At 36.3% G+C, this 22,437-nt stretch overlaps 1 protein-coding gene across 1 annotated transcript in view; it reads left to right on the top strand.

Annotated features, from left to right (window-relative positions):
- Positions 1-22,437, top strand: part of CEP72 (centrosomal protein 72) — a 67,278-nt gene that overhangs the window by 7,457 nt on the left and 37,384 nt on the right. The window contains exons 2-5 of the mRNA XM_036745734.1: positions 8,446-8,573; positions 9,202-9,394; positions 11,090-11,204; positions 19,268-19,449. Coding sequence (XP_036601629.1) covers positions 8,446-8,573; positions 9,202-9,394; positions 11,090-11,204; positions 19,268-19,449 — 618 coding nt within the window. The remainder of the gene's footprint in view (positions 1-8,445; positions 8,574-9,201; positions 9,395-11,089; positions 11,205-19,267; positions 19,450-22,437) is intronic.

Genomic DNA, 22,437 nt, shown 5'->3' with positions numbered 1-22,437 from the left:
TTCTGGTGTTAGCCCCTGCTGGCTTTGCCCCTCTGGGACTCAGGAACTCCCACTGCTTGGCCACTGAAGCCCCTCTTCTGTCTCCTCTATTGCAGCGTTTTTTCCTGAGTAATTCTCTGGGTTGGAGTGGGGTGGGGCAGGGATTAGAACCGTTTACTTGGCCGTTATGTCTCCTGGAAGACCTGTTCATAACCTTTGGGTTGCAAGCCACAGGAGTTGATGTCTCAGGGCTGGTGGCATTGCGCTGCTGCCTCTTGTTGCTTCCACAGACTGCCGTCCTGTGTTGGGAGGCCTGGGGATCTCTGCCAGTTTCGGACGCCCAGCTTTCTCCCAGCCCAAGCACCCTCATTTTAGAGATGAGCAAATGTTAAGAGCTACGAAGAGGTAGCACAATCAACAATCAACAGGCATTTATGAAACACCTACTATGTGCTAGGCACTGTGCTAGATGCTGAACACAAATTTCTGAGGTGAAATTTGAATCCACATATTCTTGATTCCTAAGCCTAATGCCCCATCTGCTTTGTCAGCTGCCTCTTAGTCTTTGGGACTGGCCAAACTGAAAGAGTGGTCATTAATGGACTGATGTCATCTTGGAGGGAGGTCTGGAGTATTCTTGTGCTGTTTAACGTTTTTATCACTGACTTGGATAAAGGCATAAGAGGGGCAGATAGGTGGTGCAGTGTATAGAGCACTAGGCCTGGAGTCAGGAAGACCTTGAGTTCAAATCTAGCCTCAGCCACTAGCCATGTGACCCTGTCACCTGCCCAGGGGAGATAAAACTCATGATGCATGCATGAAAGCATATGGAGTAAGACACATCTGAAAGGCAACATTTATTAGAACTCAAGGTGTTAATAGATGGTACTGTCTTTAGGAGTTTAAAATCATCCTACCAACTTTGCAAGTTTGCAATCTCAATTCTCTTAAGACAAATAGCATTTTTGTGCATTAAATTAGATTATGGTTGGTTGGTTATTGTCCTTGTTCTCAAAGAGTACCAAAATGACATAACTATGTTAGATTCTAGTTACAGTGTGTCCTGACTGTGACTGGTCAGACCAAGATGAGCTTGGAATGCTCTACCACAGGTTGGCTAAAAATTGTCCATGTGAACATTTGGGGTGGATTCTCTAAATTTGGACATTTTGAGTTTCTTTTGAGCTACTTCAGTTCTGCTTTGTTGATAGAGCACAGTGCCTTCTCTGATGAGGACATACCATTCTGGGAGGTCCTGTGGCAGTGTCTCCCATCTCACACAATCAGTTCCAGAGTTCTTGAGAGAGACCTTGAGAGTGTCCTTGTATCACTTTTTCTAACCACCATGTGATTGCTTGACCTGTGTGAGTTCTCCATAAAATAATCTCTTTGGCAAGACTGCATTAGACAGTCAAACAGTGTGGCCAGTGCATTGGAGTCGCTCTCTGCAGTTGAGTCTGAATGCTTGGCACTTTATTTGGAGAAAGGGCCTCTGTGTCTGGTATCTTATCCTGCTGGGTAATCTTCAGAATCTTCCTAAGACAATTCAGATGGAAGCAGTCCAGTGTCCTGGCATGGCGCTGGTATATAGTACAGGTTTCACAGGCATACAACAATGAGGTCAGTACAACAGCTCTGTAGACCTTTTGTTTCATAGTCAGTCTGTTAGTTCTTCTCTACACACTTTCATTTGGAGCCTCCCAAACACTGAGCTAGCTCTGACAATCAGTTTGTCAGCCTCATTATCAATGTGCACATCCCTGGAAAGTACACTGCTAAGGCAAGTGAACTTATCCACAGTATTCAAAACTTCTCCATTTGCTGTAACTGATGATTCCAAATATGGATGGTGTGGTGGTGGCTGATGGAGCACCTATGTTTTCTTGGTGTTAATTATTAGACCATAGTTAGCACAAGCAGCAGAGAATTGATCCATACTTTGTTGCATCTCAGCTTCAGAGGGTGCGTTGAGTGTACAGTCACCTGCAAACAAAAAACTCATGGACTATTACACTCCTTCCGCTTTAGTCTTGGCTTTAGCCTTTTCAAGTTGAAGAATTTACCATCAGTGTGGTAGCTGACCTTGATACTGTGTTTGTCCTCATTGAAGTTGTTTGACAACAGGGCAGAAAACATCATGCTTAGAAGTATGGGAGCAAGCACATAGCCTTATTTCACTCCATTGCAGACTGTGAAAGCATGAGCGTATCGTCCGTTATCCAGAACCCACGCAGGCATGCCATCGCGAAATTGACGTACAATACTGATGAACTTCTCAGGGCAACCACATTTTGACATAATTTTCCATAAGCCCTCATGACTGGCAGTATCAGAGGCCTCGGTCAGATCTACAAATGTTGTGTATAGACCTCTGGTCTGCTGCTGAAGTTGTTGGGCAACAAACACTATATTAACCATTCCTCGACCCTTTCTGAAGCCACACTGGTTGTCAGGTAGATAACCATTTTCCAGGTGAGGGATCAGCCTATTAAGGAGGACTCTGGCAAGAATCTTGCCAGCAATGACTAAGAGAGAGACAACCCCCTGTGATTGTCACAGGAAAGTCTATTTCCTCTACCTTTATAGAGATGGACAATGGAGGCATCCTTGAACTCCTAGGGGAATGATTTCCTCTTGCTGTATAACCAGGAAAATTTCAGTCAGCTTTTGTATGAGCAATAGGACCCCGTCCCTCCCCCCCACCTTGTAAATCTAGAATCAGCACTAGGTGCTTTGCCACATGAAAGGTGACTAATGGCATTCAAAACCTCTTCTTTAGTTGAAGCTTTAGTTAGGGATTGACTTCAGTCTGAGGTAAGTGGTCAGTGGCTTCAAATACTGATTGTTAATAGTCTGTTGAGAACACTAAGGAAGTGTTCAGCCCATTTCTCTAGGATCATGTCCTTATCACTGATCAATGTGGCTCCATCAGCACTGAGTAATTAAGATACACCATAGGTCTTTGACCCATAAATAGCCTTCAGGGCGTCATAAAAGTGCTTTGAATTGCTACTGTCAGCATAAAGCTGAATTTCACCTGCCTTTTTACTGAGCCAAGAATATTGCATCTCTCTAAGCTTTGCTTGTACTTTACTTTTGACGGAATTAAATGCTACCTTCTTAAATATGAATGAACTATCCTGTTGGTAAACTCTGTGGAATCTTCATGTTTAGCAGCTTCTGAACTTCCCCATCATTTTTGTCAATCCAGTCTTAATGTTTGTGAGTGTTCTGAGCCACATGAGCAAATGCAGTGCTATACACCAAATCTCTGAAAGCTCTCCGCTCGATTCTGCTGTTGCCAAATGTGTGTTGGCTCAACTTTCCCTCCAAGTTAGCAACAAACTGTTCCTGGTCAGAAAAGAGCTCTAATCTGTTGCCGTTAATTCTTCTGGTAGTCATTTTGCCTTGCGCCCACTGCTTTTTTTGAATTGGAATATTTAGCTTGGAGAGGATAAGTCTATGATCATTATGAGCACTCTGTGCCTCACATTTCCCTTGTCACTCTTACATCCTGTCTGTCTCTTCTCCTTGGAGTCACCTAGTCTATTATATCCCAGTGTTTGCTGTTAGAGTGCATCCACAAATTTTTATTTTGTTTAGGTTAACAGAAGACAGTGTTGGTGATGAGGTCATGAGATACACAAATCTTCAGTAGTAAGTGACCATTGCTGGTGCTGTTTCCAACTCCATTCCTCCCAAGAACTCTCTGCCATGTCTGGTAGTCTGAGCCTACTCTAGGATTAAAGTCATAAGCTTGTCCTCTTTTGACACATTGATGATAGGAGTCTCTAGGTTTTCATAAAATTTTTCTTTGACTTCATCAGGGTTCGTCATGGTGGGAGCATAGGTAGTGATAACGGTGACATGGCATTTTCCCTGCAGGTGGCAATTGCATTGTCATGGGCCCATCATTCACTCCTTTTGGTAGGCGTACAAGCTTGTTGGCTGGATTAGTTTTGTTTGCAAAATCTATACCAGCTTCATGGTGCTACCCTTTACTGCAGCCACTCCAGAAAAATGTGTATCCATCTCCAGCAACCTGGCCTTCATTTGCCAGCCTCATTTCACTCAGGGCTGCTATTTGGATGCAATACTTGATGAATTCTCTCTCAACAAGAGCTGTTCATCCTCAGGTTTACTGGATTTTGTGTTGTCTATAGGTGTGTGTACATTCCATGTACCAATGGCGAGTGGAATCATCCTTTCAGAAGATTTTATATTTTTTTGGGTGTTTTAACTGCAGGCTAGAGTCCCCATCTGCTGCAGTAATCAGGCCAGGGTTGGGTAAGCATACAGTTTTTAGGACACCTTTTCTGGCCCCTTCCTCACACCATGAGGGTGAGCAGTGCGATCCTTAAAAGGTTTCTCAGACACCCAGGGGGCTGCCAAATTTCACTGCTCCTTCTAATGAGAAGAAGATTCTATGGCCTAGGCCACTTGTGTGCAGGGGTGTGAATGTGGTTCCCAGTGTATCACCACCTGCTGCTTTGTCACTTACCTGTCGCTGTAAGACTTTGGGATAGGTAAAAGTGGTAAAATGGTATGGGTGATATCTTTTGATTCATGTGTAAATTGGATTTAAGTGAGGCAGATTTGCACAAAGTCAGTCCAGAGTCATCACAGTCCAGTGGCAGGACAGAGTCAAGACAACTGGTGATTGCTCAAGATGGAGTGGATGACTTTGGGGTTTTCGATATCTAACCACCCTCTAAGCATTCCACAGCACTGATTTGGCTGTCTTCATGGCCATTGGAACAAATTGTTCTCATCTACCCATTCCACCAGGGAAAGTCTTAACATGCTTGGGGGTAGACACCCCTCCCAACTCACAAATGAGTTTGTGACTCCTGGGTTGCCCTCATTCTGGTTTAGCCAGTCTGCTAAAACAGTTTCCTGGGGTGTGGCCACTGTGAATGCTACAGCTTCTTGGAGTCACAGGTGAGTTAAGTGGATTAGGAGGACACCAAAGGTGGAAAGCAGCCCTGAAAAGGGTTCAGCAGCCCTCACACCAGAGGTCTTTCCTGAACACACCCTACACCCCACGCTAGATTACAGACAGCATTTAGAACATAAAATAATTAGGAAAATAAGGCAGATTTTAGGTATAGTTTTTTTTTTTCTGGGAATGGTTAGCTTAGAAAAGATTTGGGACATATATTTGTTTTCCTCAAGTACTCTGATTTGGAAGGAGATAATAATGTTTCTGGGTGATACCACAGGGCAGAACTAGGATTTGTGTAGAAGTTAAAATGAGACAGATTTAGGTTTGGTGTACAGTAGAACAGACCTTTACCATATCAGTTGACTGAAAGATATAGGAAATACAAAATCTTTCTGTGCTTAGTTACAGAAAAGCATTAGATAGCCGGTAGAGGTAAACACCACCTTAAAGGATCTCTTCCAAGATGGTATTTCTCATCAACTGACCAAGGTTAGGATTTCTTGAAAGATGTAAGCAACAGTGTTAGAACATTGTTCAACAATCCATTGATCACAAACAGCAGGTAAGGCATAAAACACATGCAGGGTTGTGTATAAATTAACTGGAACAAAGTAAAATAATTAAATTTATGTAACAGACCTTGAAAACTTTTGACATCTTTAAAAATGTTTAGGATGCAATATGTCCTTTTGTTTCCTTCACTTGCTTTATATGACTTTGCGTGGAGTTCATAACATTTTGACATATTGTTTAATTCATCATGAAACCTCGGTTTTATCATATCGGATACTTTTAATAATCTATTTTTCCAAATCTAGCCTTGGTTACAGACAGCAGGTTTTCAGTGGGGTGAAAAACTGACAAGTTCCAAGACCATCGAAACATCTTTTATCTCTATATTTTGGATAAATTTGTGATGTGTAGTAAAATTGTTTAGCAATACTTGTGATTTGGGAACAATTATTTTTCAGTATATCAATATATTTATTGGGATTCATTATTCCTCAGTGAGGACAAGCCTTCCAGAACCACTGAAGCTAAAAAAAATCTCCAAAATGCTTTTTTTCCCAGTCAGATGTTTTGCAGTCTGATGAAAATGCCCAGATCTTACAGGCAGATGAGGATTACTTCTGACAAAGGGTTTAGTATAGCTGTGAATAAAAAAAGTGAGTTTCATCAGTAAAAATTACCTTTTTCCTCCATTTTTTAGTACTACAGCCTTTGTATTTTCTTGCCCATTTCAGGTGTTTTTAAAAAAATATAAAGCTCAATGGTTAGCAGCTGTTAGATTTTACTGTTCTTCCTGTTCTTCTAAAGATCTTTGAAGTCTATCAGGCATTACAGATTAATCACTAAAAACCTCATAAGCTTGTAGGTCCCTCAGAAGGGTATTACTTTGAGATCAAATTAGGCAATTTTGCAACAATAATTTGCCAATTTGGGCATTGGTTTTTGTTTTCAATTGCACTTTCTTTTTGTCCATCATTGCTGATTGATCCTTTTTCATTGTGGGCTTAAGATCCTTGAAACGCTTGACTTTTCCCCAACAATAGACATAGACATTGAAATGTGCTCTTTTGGAGCACATTTCCTTGTAGTACATTTCCTTGTAGTAATGGCCCTTCTTAAAAACCACAGAATTAAAAGCAGCAAAAGAGAGCAATGAAAAAATATGTGCATGATATGGATTCCATCACTAAACTGACAAGGAACTAACTAAAGGTAGGGAATTCTGCTAAATCCAGTTTTGTCACTCACTGTCATACTTCTGTCATGCACACAAGCATGACCATTGGTACCACAAAGTGAAACTATCAAAATCATTGCTTGTTCTGCCAGTTTATGTACTACCATATGTTTGTTAAGAGTGTTTACCACTGTCATAAAGAACATCCAGCACAGATTCCAAGTTGAAAATGCATGCCCTCTGGATGGTGAAGTCCTCCAGATATATTTGTGGATGGCATTGTGCTGGTTGCCCTGGAACACCACAGAACTTCTTGGAAAGTATCGGTTAACAACTCAAAAGAATTTGGCCTCACCATCCATATAGGGGTGTGGGGGGGAGTAGGTGAAGAATTCCCATTGTCCAAAGTTTTGATATGCAGTTATATATACAACCTATAGAGCCTCATCCTGCAATTTATGTATCTTGGACAGATGTACAAAAATGGATGAGTTGGGTTGCTGAATCATATATGATTATATGTAAATAGGAGGAGAGTGGGTTTGGATAGCCTTTGAGAAATTCCATAGTTCCTTTAATGACCTCAAACTTAGTCCCAGAAATGTTAAGCACGTAGAAACAGGATTTGAACTCAGATCTTCTAACTCCTAATACAGTAATATTTTCACTATATCTCCAAGGTAATTTTTTTGTTTTTTTGGGTTTTATTTTTTTAGAAAGCAGTTTCTTTAGGAACTATGGGCTTCTACATCTGGCACCAACCTACTTTTCCCAGATGAGCTTAACCTTATCAATTTAACCTTATTGTAAGGGATTAAGGAATAAATTGGAGGTATCTGGTGTCTAGAAGGCTGAGGTAGGAGTCAGATGGGTTTGAATTGTTGAATGGAGAGCATTCTTAGCTTTGGGAAGACCTGATCATATTTGTAAGCAGATGAGAAGAAGCCAGAAGATAAAGGATTGAACATACATGGGAAAGAGGACAATCCCTGCTATGTCAGTGTCTTATAGGTGAGTTGAAGTGAAAAGGGAATAGGATCATAGGCATAGATGGCTAGGGAGATGTGTTTCTGGCTTTCTTGACTCAGTGTTTAGGAGTATCCTCTTTGGTATCAAACCTTGGGGTTACATTCTTGCTTAGGGGGAGGCAGATGGATGATTCAGGAAAGGAGTTTGAAATGGAAGGTTATACAGGTAGGGAAACCAAGAGCACATTGTCATAGGAGCCAAGAGAAGAGAGACTGCTTAGGATGAGATAGGGGCAATAGTGTACAGGACTGTCGAGAGGGCAGAGAGGATGAGGATGGAAGTTATTTTACAAAGAATTTTCCTGGATATCAGTCTAAAAATTAATGCTATCCATTTTTAATTCTAGGTTTCCTTTTGATAGCTGGGCAGACTCATTTTACCTTTATTTTGTATTTTGTCAGTGAAATAAAATTCTATTTTACACTAAACACCTTTTAGAAAGGTATCACTAAAAAGTCATATGATATATTCTAAAACCAAATAAAAATGATTACTTTTTTTGTAGTGCTCATTCACTCTTGTTCCATCGTCTTCAACATCAATACATTGTGTTGTGACTTTTCAGTTGTGATATCTGCAGATAACCAGATACCATTTTGGGTTAAACATCTTAAAAGTTCTTTAGGATAGTTAAAAGAAGCACACAGGATGGTAAGGTATAAATCAGTCATTGCACCACTGGGGAGAGTGTCCATGTCACTGATATTATGGATTGTTCAGTGGAATATTTCAATGTAGTCAATCCTTTGGTTTAGTTACAAGGAGTTAGGGAAGAATAAATATTCTTAAAATTTTCTATTCTTAGGTCTACTTCAGTCACTGTCTATCCCTGGAACTTACCAAGAAAAGATTACTCATCTAGGAAATTCTTTGAAGAATTTAACTTATTTAAAGTCTCTAGACCTCTCACGCAATTCATTGGTTTGTCTAGAGGTAAAATTTTAGTTTGTTTGCATTTGAAAGAAACTTTATTGCTATTCAGATTAAAGCAGCAGGAAACAATGTGAGCTAATAACATAATTTCCTTTACAAATAAATAAAATATATTCCTTGTATTTATTTTGTGCTGTATTCTTAAATTCTGAAATGATATTCTGTCTTTTGGAGTAACAAAACTGTAGTTCTCATTAATTGTGATAATATATCTTAAAGAAAAGGTCATAGATGTAAAAATGAATAATTTTGCTTGTATTGTATACAAGATTAAAATATCAATAAACATCCCTAATTTTATATTCATAAGAAGATTCATAGAAATATTTAAACATACATTGAAAACGAGTAGACTGCTTTTAAAAAGAGGACTGTGACACTGAATTTCCCAGTATTGTCATATTACTGTGTCAAAGCCCTTTCTTGAATATCCATCTTAATGACAGTGATAACATTTTGCTTTTATTCCCATTCTGATGATGACTTCCTGTTTCAACAGGTGTGGTTTTTATTTTTATCTGGAAGTCTTTATGTTAGTGATCTTTTACTTATTTACAACTTGGTAATATCTTTATTATAGTACTTATAAAGAGTGTGAACTGATTTTGCTTTTTTTTTCTGTCAATAGGGCATTGAATACTTAACATTGTTAGAAAATCTCAATCTGTACTACAATAATATTTCCTCACTAACTGAAGTATTTCGACTTCATCAATTAACTGAACTAAAAGATGTGGATTTGCGACTGAATCCTGTGGCTAAGAATGAGCCTGATTATCGTCTTTTTCTTGTCTATATAATTCCAAGACTTAGACAATTAGGTAAGAGAGACAATATTCATCAAAGACTTGATATTTTTTACCAAGTGGTTATACTGTACAAATGGAATTTTTTTATATGAAGGTGATGGTACTAATAAATTCAGATCTCTATTTTTTTTTCCAATTGTGGCAATGAATTCACTTTTATCTCACTATTTGGACCTTTGTAGTCATCCATGTTTCTTTGTGGCATGAGTATGTAGGAATGGACATCTGACTGAACTATGTGGAGATTGGTCCCATGACCTTGGCCTTGATGTGGTAGTAGTGAATAAAACTTACTTTTTGAATTTTTTTAGTAAAAGTAATTTAAATATTTAAGTAATTCGTTCATATAGTTCCTAGTATCACATTTAAAACTCTGGTAGATCAAAATTTTCTTTTTTTCCCACACTTAGAAGAAGTAATGACTCAAAGAATTCTTTAAGGTATATAATGTACTTTTCTCGCAGTTACCCTGTGCAGAATGTAGTATGAGTAGATTGGGGAAATTCAAGAAGAGAAGAGACAGTTGCTTTCTTCTTTGGACTAAAATATTTCAAAATAAGAAATGAAAGAAATATTGCTTTCTTCATAGTACATGCTATGTAAGATTTTCTGTAAGAAAAACTTTTATTAGCATTTAATTAAAATATAGAATTGACCATAGGCTTTAAAAGTCATCCCCATCTGCTATAGAAGTTGCTATAGAAGTATGAGTCAGAAAGATAAGATGTAACCCTTTTGGCCTGGTTTTACCACTTAAAATAAGGAACGTAATGCTGTGTTACTTAGAGCAATATTGGGAGGGTCAAAATGCTTGCAAAAGATTTTGATATTTGTTAAATTAGTTAGACCTAGGTATGCTCATCATAACAGACATCAACCCATTTCTTTAGCAAAAGTGAGAGGTGCTTAAAGTATATGTGGTATTATTCTTAGGTATGGTGGTGGTACACTAGGTACCTGTAGAATTGGTTTCTCAGAATCTCTATTTTATCCTTACTACTTCCACATTCGATAAATTAGACTTGAATAAAATAATCCATGTTGTTAATTTTCCAGGTCTTTAAAAGAGCTGTTGAACTCCCCTTACCTCTGGAGTATGGTGGTTGGAATTAGGATGAACTCCTTATTTCCTCTCACTAGTCATCTTTTAAAGCCCTATACAGCCAGACTTAAATCTGTCTCTCCAGCCTCATTAGACATTACTCCCTTGTCTACTCTCTGTGATCCAGTCAAATTGGCCACCTCTTGGGTTTTTATATATGCCACTCCATCTTATGTCTCATGCTTTTGCACTGGCTGTCCCACATGCCTTCCTTACCTCCCTGATAAGATAGAGTAGTGGTGGGGAACCTGTGGCCTTGAGGCCACGTGTGGCCCTCTGGGTCCTCAAGTGGGGCCCTTTGACTGAATCCAAACTTCACAGAACAAATCCACTTAATAAAAGGATTTGTTTTGTAAAACTTGGACTCAGTCAAAAGGCCAAACCCAAGGACCTAGAAGACCACATGTAGCCTCAAGGTCGCAGTTTCCCTGCCTCTGGTAGAGCCCCTCTTTTCCCCTAAGATGTAACACAAGCTTCATGAAGCTTTTCTTGATCCCCTCAACAGTTCCCTCCCTACCAAACTACCTTATATAACTATTTTGCACATATTTTTATTTATTAACTTTATAATTTGATTGTGTGGGTTCCTCCCCGCTCTCCCCCAGATAATCGTTTAGTGAGAGAAAGTGAACGAAAAGCATCTCTTTCGCATTTTTCTATGGAAGAAACATTTGAATCGAAACAGATTTCTTCAAATTCATTGAAAAACAAAGCAGAAAGGTATGAACATAAATGATATTTGAATATTTAGAAAATTAAGTTTGGAAACATCAGAACAATTTAGACCCAAGTTAAAAACATTAAATGAATACATAATCTTTTTTGAATTATATTTATTTTTTGATATTCATTTTTTAATTTTGCTATCCAAATTCTCCCTCCAGCTCCTCCCTTACTCATTGAGAAGGCAAGCAATGTAATTCTTATTTGTGTGTGTGTATACATGTATGCATGTGCATATATGTGAAGTCATGCAAAGCATTTTCACATTAGTCATGTTCATAAAAAAGCAAGAGAAAGAAAGTTAAAAAAAATGTGCTTCAGTTGGTGAATATATATTTTTAATGAAGGCTCCCCAAAAGATATTGGTGTCTGAAATAATTTTTTTCTTAATTCATGGAATGACATTAGATAGTCCAAATTATAGAATGTCTAAAGGTAATGTGTATTTATTATTTTAAAGTAGTACTTTTAAATATCATTGAGTATAGAAGTAATTTGTTGCTACTGGACTTTATATACCTTTGTGGCATTGCAAAACCCTGTCTGATTTATGAGGGTTGGGCCCTTGCTAAAAGTTCACGTGAAAGATATCTTCCACCATTGTGCTATATAATATTTTAGGCCGTATTAACAGTATAGCACACTGCCTTTAAAATGCTGTGAAAAAATTTATTCAAAGCTTAGCAACTGTTTTCAAAACCAAATTTTCAAATAAAAAGTTAAAAGAATCCACAAACTACACTAATAATAAAAGAAAATTTTCTTCTGTGTCCATCCTGAGTTTCTGTGTTTTGAAAAATGTTGTTGCTGTTACTAATTTTATAGAGTTGAAGTCATACATATATATATATATGTATACACATTCATGTTCTGATTCTTTGCTATGTATCATTAATAATAAATTTTTCTGTTGTTCTACATGTCTTTTTAGAGTAGTCATTTCTTTGGCTTTAGTAGTAGCCAATTTGTTTTCATAAGCTGTTTGTCATTTTCAGTTGTTGGATATGTGAGTTACTTCCAGTTTTTTATTATTATGAATAACTGGTAAGGCTTTCTTTCCTTTCTGTAACACCTTCATTAATCCTAGTTATATGTGCTCATTAGGTCAGAGTATGAGTAGTTTTATAACTGTTATTGTATCACTCAATTCAGTAAGCATTTATTAAGCACCTATCATGTGCCCAGTACTGTGCTAAAGAGCTGTGGATACAAATACAAGAAGTGAAACAAATTTCTACGTTCAGGGAATTTTCATTCTATAATTTTATATTACCATATTTTTCCAAAATATAGTACTATATCACTACTGCAATATTGATATCTTTTTTTTAAGCTAGCTGCCAATTTAAAGGATATAAGGTAGTATCTCACAGTTGTATTTTAATCCTAAAGTAATAATTCTTTTTTACTCTGTATTGGTCAGACTGTATACCTAGATATTGTGTTAAATACCAGTCATCACACTTTAAAATGGACACTGACAAATGAGAGTTTGTACAGAGAGGATAATGAAAGGTGGGCACCATTTTGTATAAAGACTTATTGAAGGAACTAAGGATGCTTATTCCAGGGAATAGAGGACTACTAAGAGGGAAAATTGATGGCTACTTTGAAATATTTGAAAGGCTATCACATTCAATAAGCCTTTATTAAGTGCCTGATATGTACTAGGTGCTGGGGTTACGACACAAAAATGACAAACGTAGATTGCTTCAGATAACAAGACTAATAGAGAAATGACAAAAAGCCTCTTAATTTTAGCTCAATATAAGGATTAATGAAACGAGGTTTACGAAGGAGTACCCAGTTACTACCAGCATTAAATAAAGGCCACCACTCAGGAATTTCATGGAACTATCCCTGAATTGGGTAAAAACTAGAATAGGCCTGTAAGGTAAATTCTGACTGTAATTTTGTGTTTCTTGGTTGAGATATACAAATGAGATGAGAATCTTTGATGCATACTTTTTCCACCTAGGGAGAATCCCAATATATAGAGGAATCTAAACAAGGGTTTTGGGATTGCTTTTATTATGGTGGTATACTTTAGCAGTAAATATAATAACCCCTATTTGTCAGAATGGCTAAGGAATGGTCAGATTAATTTTCAGTAATATTTTCTTTATATTCTGTGCACAGATTTCCAATCTCCAAAAAAACCTAGAATATAACTTACTGCTAATACTAAAACTATGCTGAGCATATTTAATTTTGATAAATCAGAAGGAACTTCATGGTCATTCTTATGAAAATTTTTTATCCTTATGTTATGGGTTATACAGCCAAGTTGATTAGTAAAGATTTTCACTTGATAAGGTTAAAACTTAATTATCTTTAGCTAACTCAGCTTTTAACATAGTTAGTCATTGAGTTTTAATCTGGGAGAAACATTGGCAATCATCTTTTATAGCCAAAGACAATCTGGCTCAAAAAATCAAAGTAACTTTGCTAAGCTGGGACTAGAAACAAGCAATATTTTAAACATTAGTAATGATAACAACAATAATAATAAGCCTTCTGGTAGTGGCAGAGTGAGTGGCTCCTTCTCAGCAAAACTGCTGACCACTTCACAAGAAGAAATGTGCCTATATAGTCATTAAAATTACAATAAAAAATCATGTAATAAGAAAAGATAGGAAATATCACCTCCTAAGGTAAGTACCATGTACAGTTTCATTGTTCTTCACAATGAAATAATAGAGGAGGGCCACAAGAATAGTCCATTCCTCCAGCCACAGCCAGCGTGACCAACTGAAGACAGCTTTTCCTGTCCTCTCTTGACTTGTGTTCAGTCTTACCCCTCTACCCACCTTAACAAAGGAGAGCTTTGAATTTGCCCAGCCTTATGATGGAGAAATCAAGCAGTTAGGACTTAAGGTGAGGTGAAGTGAGGAACACACATCATTAACATGTCAGCCAGAGAGGCTTCCCCAAGGAAAAGAGAAAGCATAACCCCACTGTGGTCACTTCTTCTTGATGTTAACACTTGGTAGGGGTGTAGTCACATATTCTCCCTCACAAAAAACTTGAGGTAATTGAGGACTGTTTCCTTAGAGAGAAAAACTAGTGCCAATTTATGGGGAGGAACAGTGTTACCTACAACTGCAGAAGAATGGTCAAGAAGGCCAAGAGAGAAAGGTTAGCTATGAGCCTAACCTCCAGGGAGAAAAATTAGCTATGACAATTATGGAGAGAGAAGGAACAGTGAACAAACAGTCTGGAAAGTTAAAAAACAGTGAATGAATATGTTGCTATAAAAGAAACTGACCTAAAAATCACCATTGAGACAATAAATTCCAAAGGATCCCCAGAAAAAAAATGGAACAATAGCAACAAAGACTCTCAGAATGCCTTAAAAGAGGAAAATAAAAGTAGAAATTAGGGCAGAATTTATGGTAGAAATCGAACTCAAAAGAATACAGTAAGAAAAACTAGAATAAACAATTAGAATACATAATGAAGAACTTCTTCAAAATAGAGGCTCCTAAAAAGAGGATGGCAGATATAGAACTCAAAAATACAGGGTAAAATAAAATTTGTGACTATATGACAACATAGAACACTATTTCTTTAAAAGGTAAAATGACCTAAAATGAATATAATTTAAAAATCTTAGCTCTCAGTCATGGTGAATTAAAGGACCTAAATGCAAGAAAATTACCCAGTAGCATTGAAAATAGAGTATAAGTTGCAGTGTTTAGATTCACAGATCAATAACAGAGAAACCCCCTAAATCACAAAGAAATGTAATGGGTAACCTTAGGAATTTTAATATTAGACCATAATAAGCAAACAGAAAGACATTCAATTATCATATACAAATTTTAGTAACTTAGAACCATTCCTTGCCCATAAGAAATCAAATAAAAAAAGAGTGTCATTGCTCCCTAAAAAAATGTATCCTACATAGCCAAGCAATCAAGTGTGTACTTTAAACAAAAGGAAGGAATCTGAGTCATTCCTTTAAAAGAAATGAGGTGAGAACAGTATTCAACGTGTAAACACTTAAAAATGAGGAAATAGCTATAGTTAACAAAAAGTTTAAGTGGTGAAATTAATGCCTTTATGCATCTTGGTCTAGATGAGGCTATTTAAAAAAGCAAACAAATAAAAACCCTTTCACTTTGGGTTGAGGTTAAAGAGAAAATATCTAGGGACAAAAATTCCTAAGGAGTTGAGGGCAGGGGAGAAGAATTAAATTAGTGTTATATGGACTAAAAACCCACTTTTCCTCATAAGCAAATCAATATTGTAGAGGGCCAAGGGGCACAGAGAGGAGCTCCTACCTTGCCTTGGTTAGACAAGGAGGGGTGAAGTGTTCTTGGTTCCTTAAAATACCTCTAGGCATTCAGGGGAAAGCAGTGGATGTGATCAAGACTATAATGGGAAAAAGAAGCTGGGCTCTTCACTGGGAGGGAAAAATACAGGGGATTGTTGATATTTCCTTGCTAGAAGGTTGAGGAAGTAAAGTGGTAGGGCCGCCATTTTGAGTTTCAGAAGGACTGCTCAAGTGTTAGGCTTCTTAGAATCACATTCCACCCTTGGAGAAGGGAAAGAGAAGAACAAATGGAATAGGCAATCATGTTAATGAACTGTACAGAATGTGAACAAATTTTTTGTCTTTTGGAAGCCCTACTTTGTATGAAGGACATAGAGGGAATAAACAAAGCATAAGCATGAAGCCTATGAATAGCGGATTAAATTTTAGAATAGTCTGGAAAGAAAAGGAAATAAAGATAGGGGGAAAGTAAATTAATGTTTCTTGGGAAAAGGTGCTTTAAATGAACCCTACTCAAGTTAGTAGAGTGGATAGGAATGGGATAGGTCAGATTCTGAACTAAACTCTTACTTGGATTGGAGAACGGAAGGGAAAAAGGTTGAAAAAGAATAATAATTAAACTCATAGAACCCAGGATAGAGCATGGTAACAGGAGATGAGAAAAATCAGGAGGAAATAGAGGTTAATTTCATGTAAGCAAAAACTAATCAAACTGATCCAGCTTAATGAAGGTGGAAGGAAAAAATCAATACAAGAGAATTAATGGGAGGAAAACACATCTAGTAAAGATAATTTTAAGTGTGAATTAAGCTCTTTTAAAGCAAAAGAAATAGAATGATTTTTTTAAAAAGGATCTCTTATATACATGAAACACATGAAACCAAAGATATATTTAGAGTGACACTGAGGGGTTGAAACAAAATTTCCTTTGCTTGGGGTCTTAACTTCTGACTGAGTTTCTTTGTCTGTAAAATGGGGATGAGGAGAGCACCTACCTCACAGGATTGTTGTGAAGATCAAATGAAATCAAATATGTAAAGTGCTTAGCAAACCTTAATGAGCTTCATAAATGGTAGCATTAAGTGATTACAAAAAGCCAGTGTTGTAGTAATGATTTCAGTCAGACGATGTCAAGAGGAAAAAAAAAAACCAGAAACTACATAATGCTTAAAGGAACCACAGACAGTAAAACAATACATAAATATATGTATATCAACATATACACACATATATGCACAAAATAATGCAGTGTCTAAATTTTTAAAGGAAAAACCAAATTACAAAGGTAGATTCTAGCACAGTTATTATAGAAGCATTTAATGTTCCTCTTTCAGAACTAGATAAATGTAACAGACATGAACAAAAAAAGAAAACAAACATTTGGAAAATTAGATTCAAAATATTTATGGTATCATCTGGGTGGGAATAGCAAAGAATGTATATGTTTCTCAGAATTACAAGGTACCTTTACAAAAATTGATCGTATGCTAGGATACAAAGAAATATATAAATGTAAAAAAAGGCAGACATACTAACCTTTTACAAACCATCCTAAAATTAAAATAGTGGTTAATACAAGGAACATAAGCAAGATGCATAACTAATAATAACAAATGACATCTTGAATGAGTTTATCAATGAACAAATGATAGGAATAATGAATAACATTGAAGAAAATGACTTGGGTGAAAATGATTTGGGTTGCATAGCTTCCATCAAGAGGTGATAGTCTCATTATACTTAGTCCTTGTCAGACCTCCTTCATTTGGAATATTGTGTTCAGTTGTGTTCAGTTCTGGGCTCTACTGTTAAGGATATTCATAAGGTGTAAAGTGTCAGGGAAAGGCTACCAGAATGATGAAGAGCTTTCTGTTCATAACATGAGGATTAGTAGAATGAACTAGAAAGGTTTTGTATGGAGAAGAGAAGTCTCATGGGGACATGTTAATCTACTTCAGGTGGAGGAGGCATTAGATTAGGCATTAGAGGAGTTCATTTCACCCTAGAGGGCAGAACCAGAAGCAGTGGGTAGAAGGTGCAAGAGGCCAATTTGGGCCCAACATCAGGAATTAGAGTTGTCTAGAAGTGAAATGGGCTTCCTTCAGAGGCAGGAGGTTACCTCTTGGAGGTCTTCAAGCAGACAGAGACTCGTTAATTATTTGTAAGTTATATTAAAGTGGGTATTCCTTTTGTGAATGTGTTAGATTAGATGACTGCTGAGATATGTTCTCTCAAATTTTGCAATTCTATGAAATCCCATCAAAGTTAGGAGCATTTTTAATGAAGTAGTTAAAAAAAAGCAACAGGAAGCCAGAAAAAGAAAAATTCCATTGAAAATGCCTATAAAATGCATGAAATGTTTGAGTACCATGTTTACCAAGATATTTTCATGAGGAATATTAAATATAAATAAATGTTAAATATATACAAAACACTGTACTGTATATAAAAATAATGGAAGACTGAAGAAATTGGAAAGATATTACAAGTTCACTATTACGTGGAGCCAATATAATAAAAATGATGATATTGCCCGTAAAACTGCCAAGGCCTCATTTGGTAGGAGACAAAGTAGTAACAAAATTCATTTGATTAAAGGGTTTAATAATACTAAGAGCAATAACATTTACATAGCACTTTAAGGTTTGGAAAGTATTTCACATGTGTTGTCTCATTTGATCCTCTCCACAACTCTGTGAGATGGGTGCTGTTATTATCCTTATTAATATCAGAAGTTTCTTTAATGATGGAATATAATACATTTAAAATATCCTAGAAGACAGGGATGATTGTCTTTTGGCGTTGCCCTATCTAATACCTTGTAGGTACATTTGTCTGGATGGAAGTTCATACAGTTGGCGTCTTGGTATAGTTAAAGTAGTACTTTTGTGTGCTTTGAGGAGAGCATTTTATAAGCTGTCAACTTTGTATTTAAGCTACTTCATGTGAGCTTAGTGTAAATCAAATTCCTGCACTTATAATGTCTTTAGATTTTCCTGTGCTTAAGAATGACCAAATAAATAATCATAGAATTTAGAAGATAATTTGGAGAGACCATGTAATCTGATTTTCTCCTTTACCAATGAAACAGTCAACTATGCAAAGAGAAAGCTTTTCAAATTAATACTAGATAATACCAGTAGTAATAAAAATCCTATTTATTTTTAACATTACATTTTTAAAATTTTGAGTTCCAAATTCTCTCCCTTTCTGAGCAATATGATATTAATTATGTATACTTAGTTGTTTATTTGTTTAAAAATCCTATCTAATCTTTATGCTATAGAACTATGGTGTCAAACTCAAATAGAAAACAGGGCCACTGAGCCCTACGTCAGGATGCCTGTAGCTACATATTGACTTAGAAAACCTTATAATAACATCTGTGTTATATTGTACTTTTTATTTTTTTAATTAAATATTTCCCAATTACATTTTAATCTGATTTGGACCTCACTCCAGGGTTTTGCAGCAGGTATTTGATACCACTGCTATAGAAAATAGTGCTAATTGTTGTTGTTCAGTTGTTTCACTTGTGTCCGATTCTTTGTGACCCCTTCTGGGCTTTTCTTGGCCAAGATACTGGAGTGGTTTGCCATTTCCTTCTCCAGCTCATTTTACGAATGAGGAGCTGAGGCAAACGGAGCTAAGTGACTTGCCCAGGGTCACATAGGTAATCCGTGTCTGAGGCCAGATTTGAACTCCAGATCCATTGTACCATCTATCACACCCTATACTGCTGATATAAAATGATAATGAACAATTTTGCTTTCTTTGGTAGAGATCGACATTCCAGAACAAAATACATTGACTCCCCAACAAAGAAGTGTTCAGTCATGGATGCAGAAGATGAAGCTGTTCTAACTCTAATTGCTAAATGTCAGTTGGATTTAAGTAAGCCTCCTGGGATTATAAGTGCTAGTAAAAAAGACTGTGCTGTACCTGAGTTTCATAATTTGCAAGGTATTTTATAGTGACTAATGTTTATTGAATGTTGGTTGTGGTCTGTGTCACATATACTGTCTAATTGGTGATTTTTTTTTTTAACAACATGCTTTTGTAGAAAGAGCCCTGCATTTTGGAATACCTAGGTTTGAATCTCAGCTGCTGGGCTTCTGGTTTCTCATCTATAAAATAAAGGAGTTGGACTAGATGACCATTAAGGGCCTAAGTCCTCTGATCTGTATTTTAAACACTTTAGAAAACTGCCTTGTTTATACAGGCTCTTCTTAAAGTTTTTATGAAGTTTTGAATTTTAATAATTATGTTTTAGATATGACAAAAAGAAACAGCAAATGGCATTTAAAAGGAAATTTATTAACATTTAGGACAAATGCATAGTTCTGCAGTGTATACTTATTTCAGAGCCAATAAAAGTTTAAAAAATGTCTCCCTCAGACAAGGTAGGCTAAGGTTTATATTATTTTTCATCTGTGTTTCCTTAGTGCCTAGCACAATGCTTAATAAATGCTTTTTAAATTCAATTGAAAAGATAAACTGTATTCTGTATCTAGCAGAATTTAAATCTTTGTCAGCTATGAAAAGAAAATTGTTTGCCTTTAAATGCAGTTTTATAGATCATTTTCGTATCTATAGTTTACCTTAAAAATTTCACAAGGTCTTTATGAAGATTTTGTATATTTGTCTAGACCTGTGATTTCAGTGTTATAGGGAACCTTTATTGAGGAAACTCCCCTTGCTAATGCAGGTTGGCATATTCGCTGAAGAAGCATCATCACACTTTCCTGAGTGTCTCTGGCACCAGATTAAAATGTAATTGGGAAATATTTAACTAGGTAAATAAAACTACAATAAAACAGATGTTAATTTTTTTTAAAGTCAGTATGCCCCTGAAGGGATCCTTATCTAAGTTTAATAGCCCCTATTTCTCTCTGTTTGATACTTCAGCCTTGTTAGAGAATTGCCTGGAACTGAGAGGTCAGGTGACTTGCCTAGGCTTACATAGTCAGTATGTGTCAGTGGCAGAACTTGAACTCAGGTCTTTCTATCTCCTGACTCTCTACCTCTACTCCATGCTAACACTTGTATATCTTGCTTATGTGTTTATACTTACACATATATTAATTTTTCATTACATTTCTTATTATTTTATGAATGTATATAAAGCTTTATGAAATCTTATTCATAGAGCAGATAAATTTTGATTGTCAATTTTTAAGAGCTTTTCGTTAAAAAACCAAAAACAAAACAGTACCTGGTTAGCTAGGCAGCTACTTGATTTTTAATTTTTGGCTGAAATCCTAGAATTACGTTTATTAACATGACATGATCTCTCTGAAGAAGACCCTTCTTTACTTATTAGTTCCCAGTATTTCTAATGTTTTATCAATAAAGGATCTTCTTAAACACAAAATGTTTCTGTATATATTCAATATTTATATATCTATTTAGACATAAATGTATATCAAGGTAAAGTATGACCAAAGATTCTCTCATTTATTCAAATTATCTTGGTTTATTGCAGTGTGCTTTAAGGGAATATGGAGAGACTAGTGGTATAGAGGAAATGGCTCTCAACTTGGTGTCAGGAGAGACTTGGGCTTGAACTTTGATTCTGATACTTTATAGTTGTGTGACCATGGGCAAGTTAACTTAATTCCTCTGAACATTACTTTTCTCATCTGTGAAATAGGAATAATAGTGTCCTAATACTTAACTCCTAGGTTGTTGTGGATATTAAATGAGATAATGTACATTAAGTGCTTTACAAATCTTTATAGGGCTATATAAATGTAAGTTATTACATCTAATAAATTTTTAGAAATAGTTTATAGTCAAGTGATATAGGCAAAGATTCTAAAGATTTAGTAGATCTTTATTATAAAAAGTAAATATATGCATCATAAAATAAGCTGATTTCTGGAATAGTGCTCAAGGTAACTGCTTGTTCATTATTCTAATTCCCTAAACTTACTTGAGGAGCAGCAAACGTACGTATTGATTACATATACATGACTGAGTATACACCATATGCATAACACAGTATCAGATACTTTGGAGTTAGCCGCAGAGAAAAAGTCTCCTCAAGAGCATAACTGTCTAGATGAGGTGTTTTACAGTACACATGTTTGTAAAATGGTCATAAATTGTAAATAAAAATTGTAATTGTAAATTGTAAATAAAAAAAATTTCTGGCATTATATTTAGAGCCTATGAAAAAAAACAGTGCCAAAAGATATTTTTTTATTAATTTTTTTATTTTTAGTTTACAACACACGGTTCTACATAATTTTGAGTTCCAGGTTTTCTCCCCTCCTTCCCCAAGACGGCATGGAATCTCATATAACTACCATGTATAACTTCACATTGAATTAATTTATACACTAGTCAAGTTGTGGAAAAGAATTATGACCAATGGGGTGAATCATGAGAAAGAAGAGACAGAACCAAAAAAAAAAAACCCAAAAACAAAAGAGAAGAAAAAAGGCGAGCATGAAGTGTGCCTCAATCTGCATTCAAACTTCACAGTTCTTTCTCTGGATGAAGATAGCATTCTCCATCGTGAGTCCCCTGGAGTTGTCCTTGCACCTTACGTTGCTGAGAAGAGCGAAGTATGTCAGGGTTGGTCCTCACAGAATCCATATATCTGTGGTTGTGTACAATGTTCTCCTGGCTCTGCTCCGCTCACTCAGCATTATATCGTGTAGGTTTTTCCAGATTGTTATGAAGTCCGTATCATCCCCATTTCTTATGGCACAATAGTATTCCATTACTTTCATATACCACAGCTTGTTCAGCCATTCCCCAATTGATGGGCATCCCTTTGATTTCCATTTCTTGGCTACCACAAAAAGGGTCCTTTTCCCCGCTTGTGTGATTTCTTTGGGATACAACCCTAGAAGTGGTATTGCTGGGTCAAAGGGTATGAACATTTCTATAGCCCTTTGGGCATAGTTCCAAATTGCTCTCCAAAATGGCTGGATCAGCTCA

The sequence above is a fragment of the Trichosurus vulpecula genome, chromosome 1, assembly GCF_011100635.1.
Source record: "Trichosurus vulpecula isolate mTriVul1 chromosome 1, mTriVul1.pri, whole genome shotgun sequence".
NCBI lineage: Eukaryota > Metazoa > Chordata > Mammalia > Diprotodontia > Phalangeridae > Trichosurus > Trichosurus vulpecula.
Note: the sequence above shows the minus strand (reverse complement) of the source record. Positions and strands in the feature narration are given on the sequence as shown.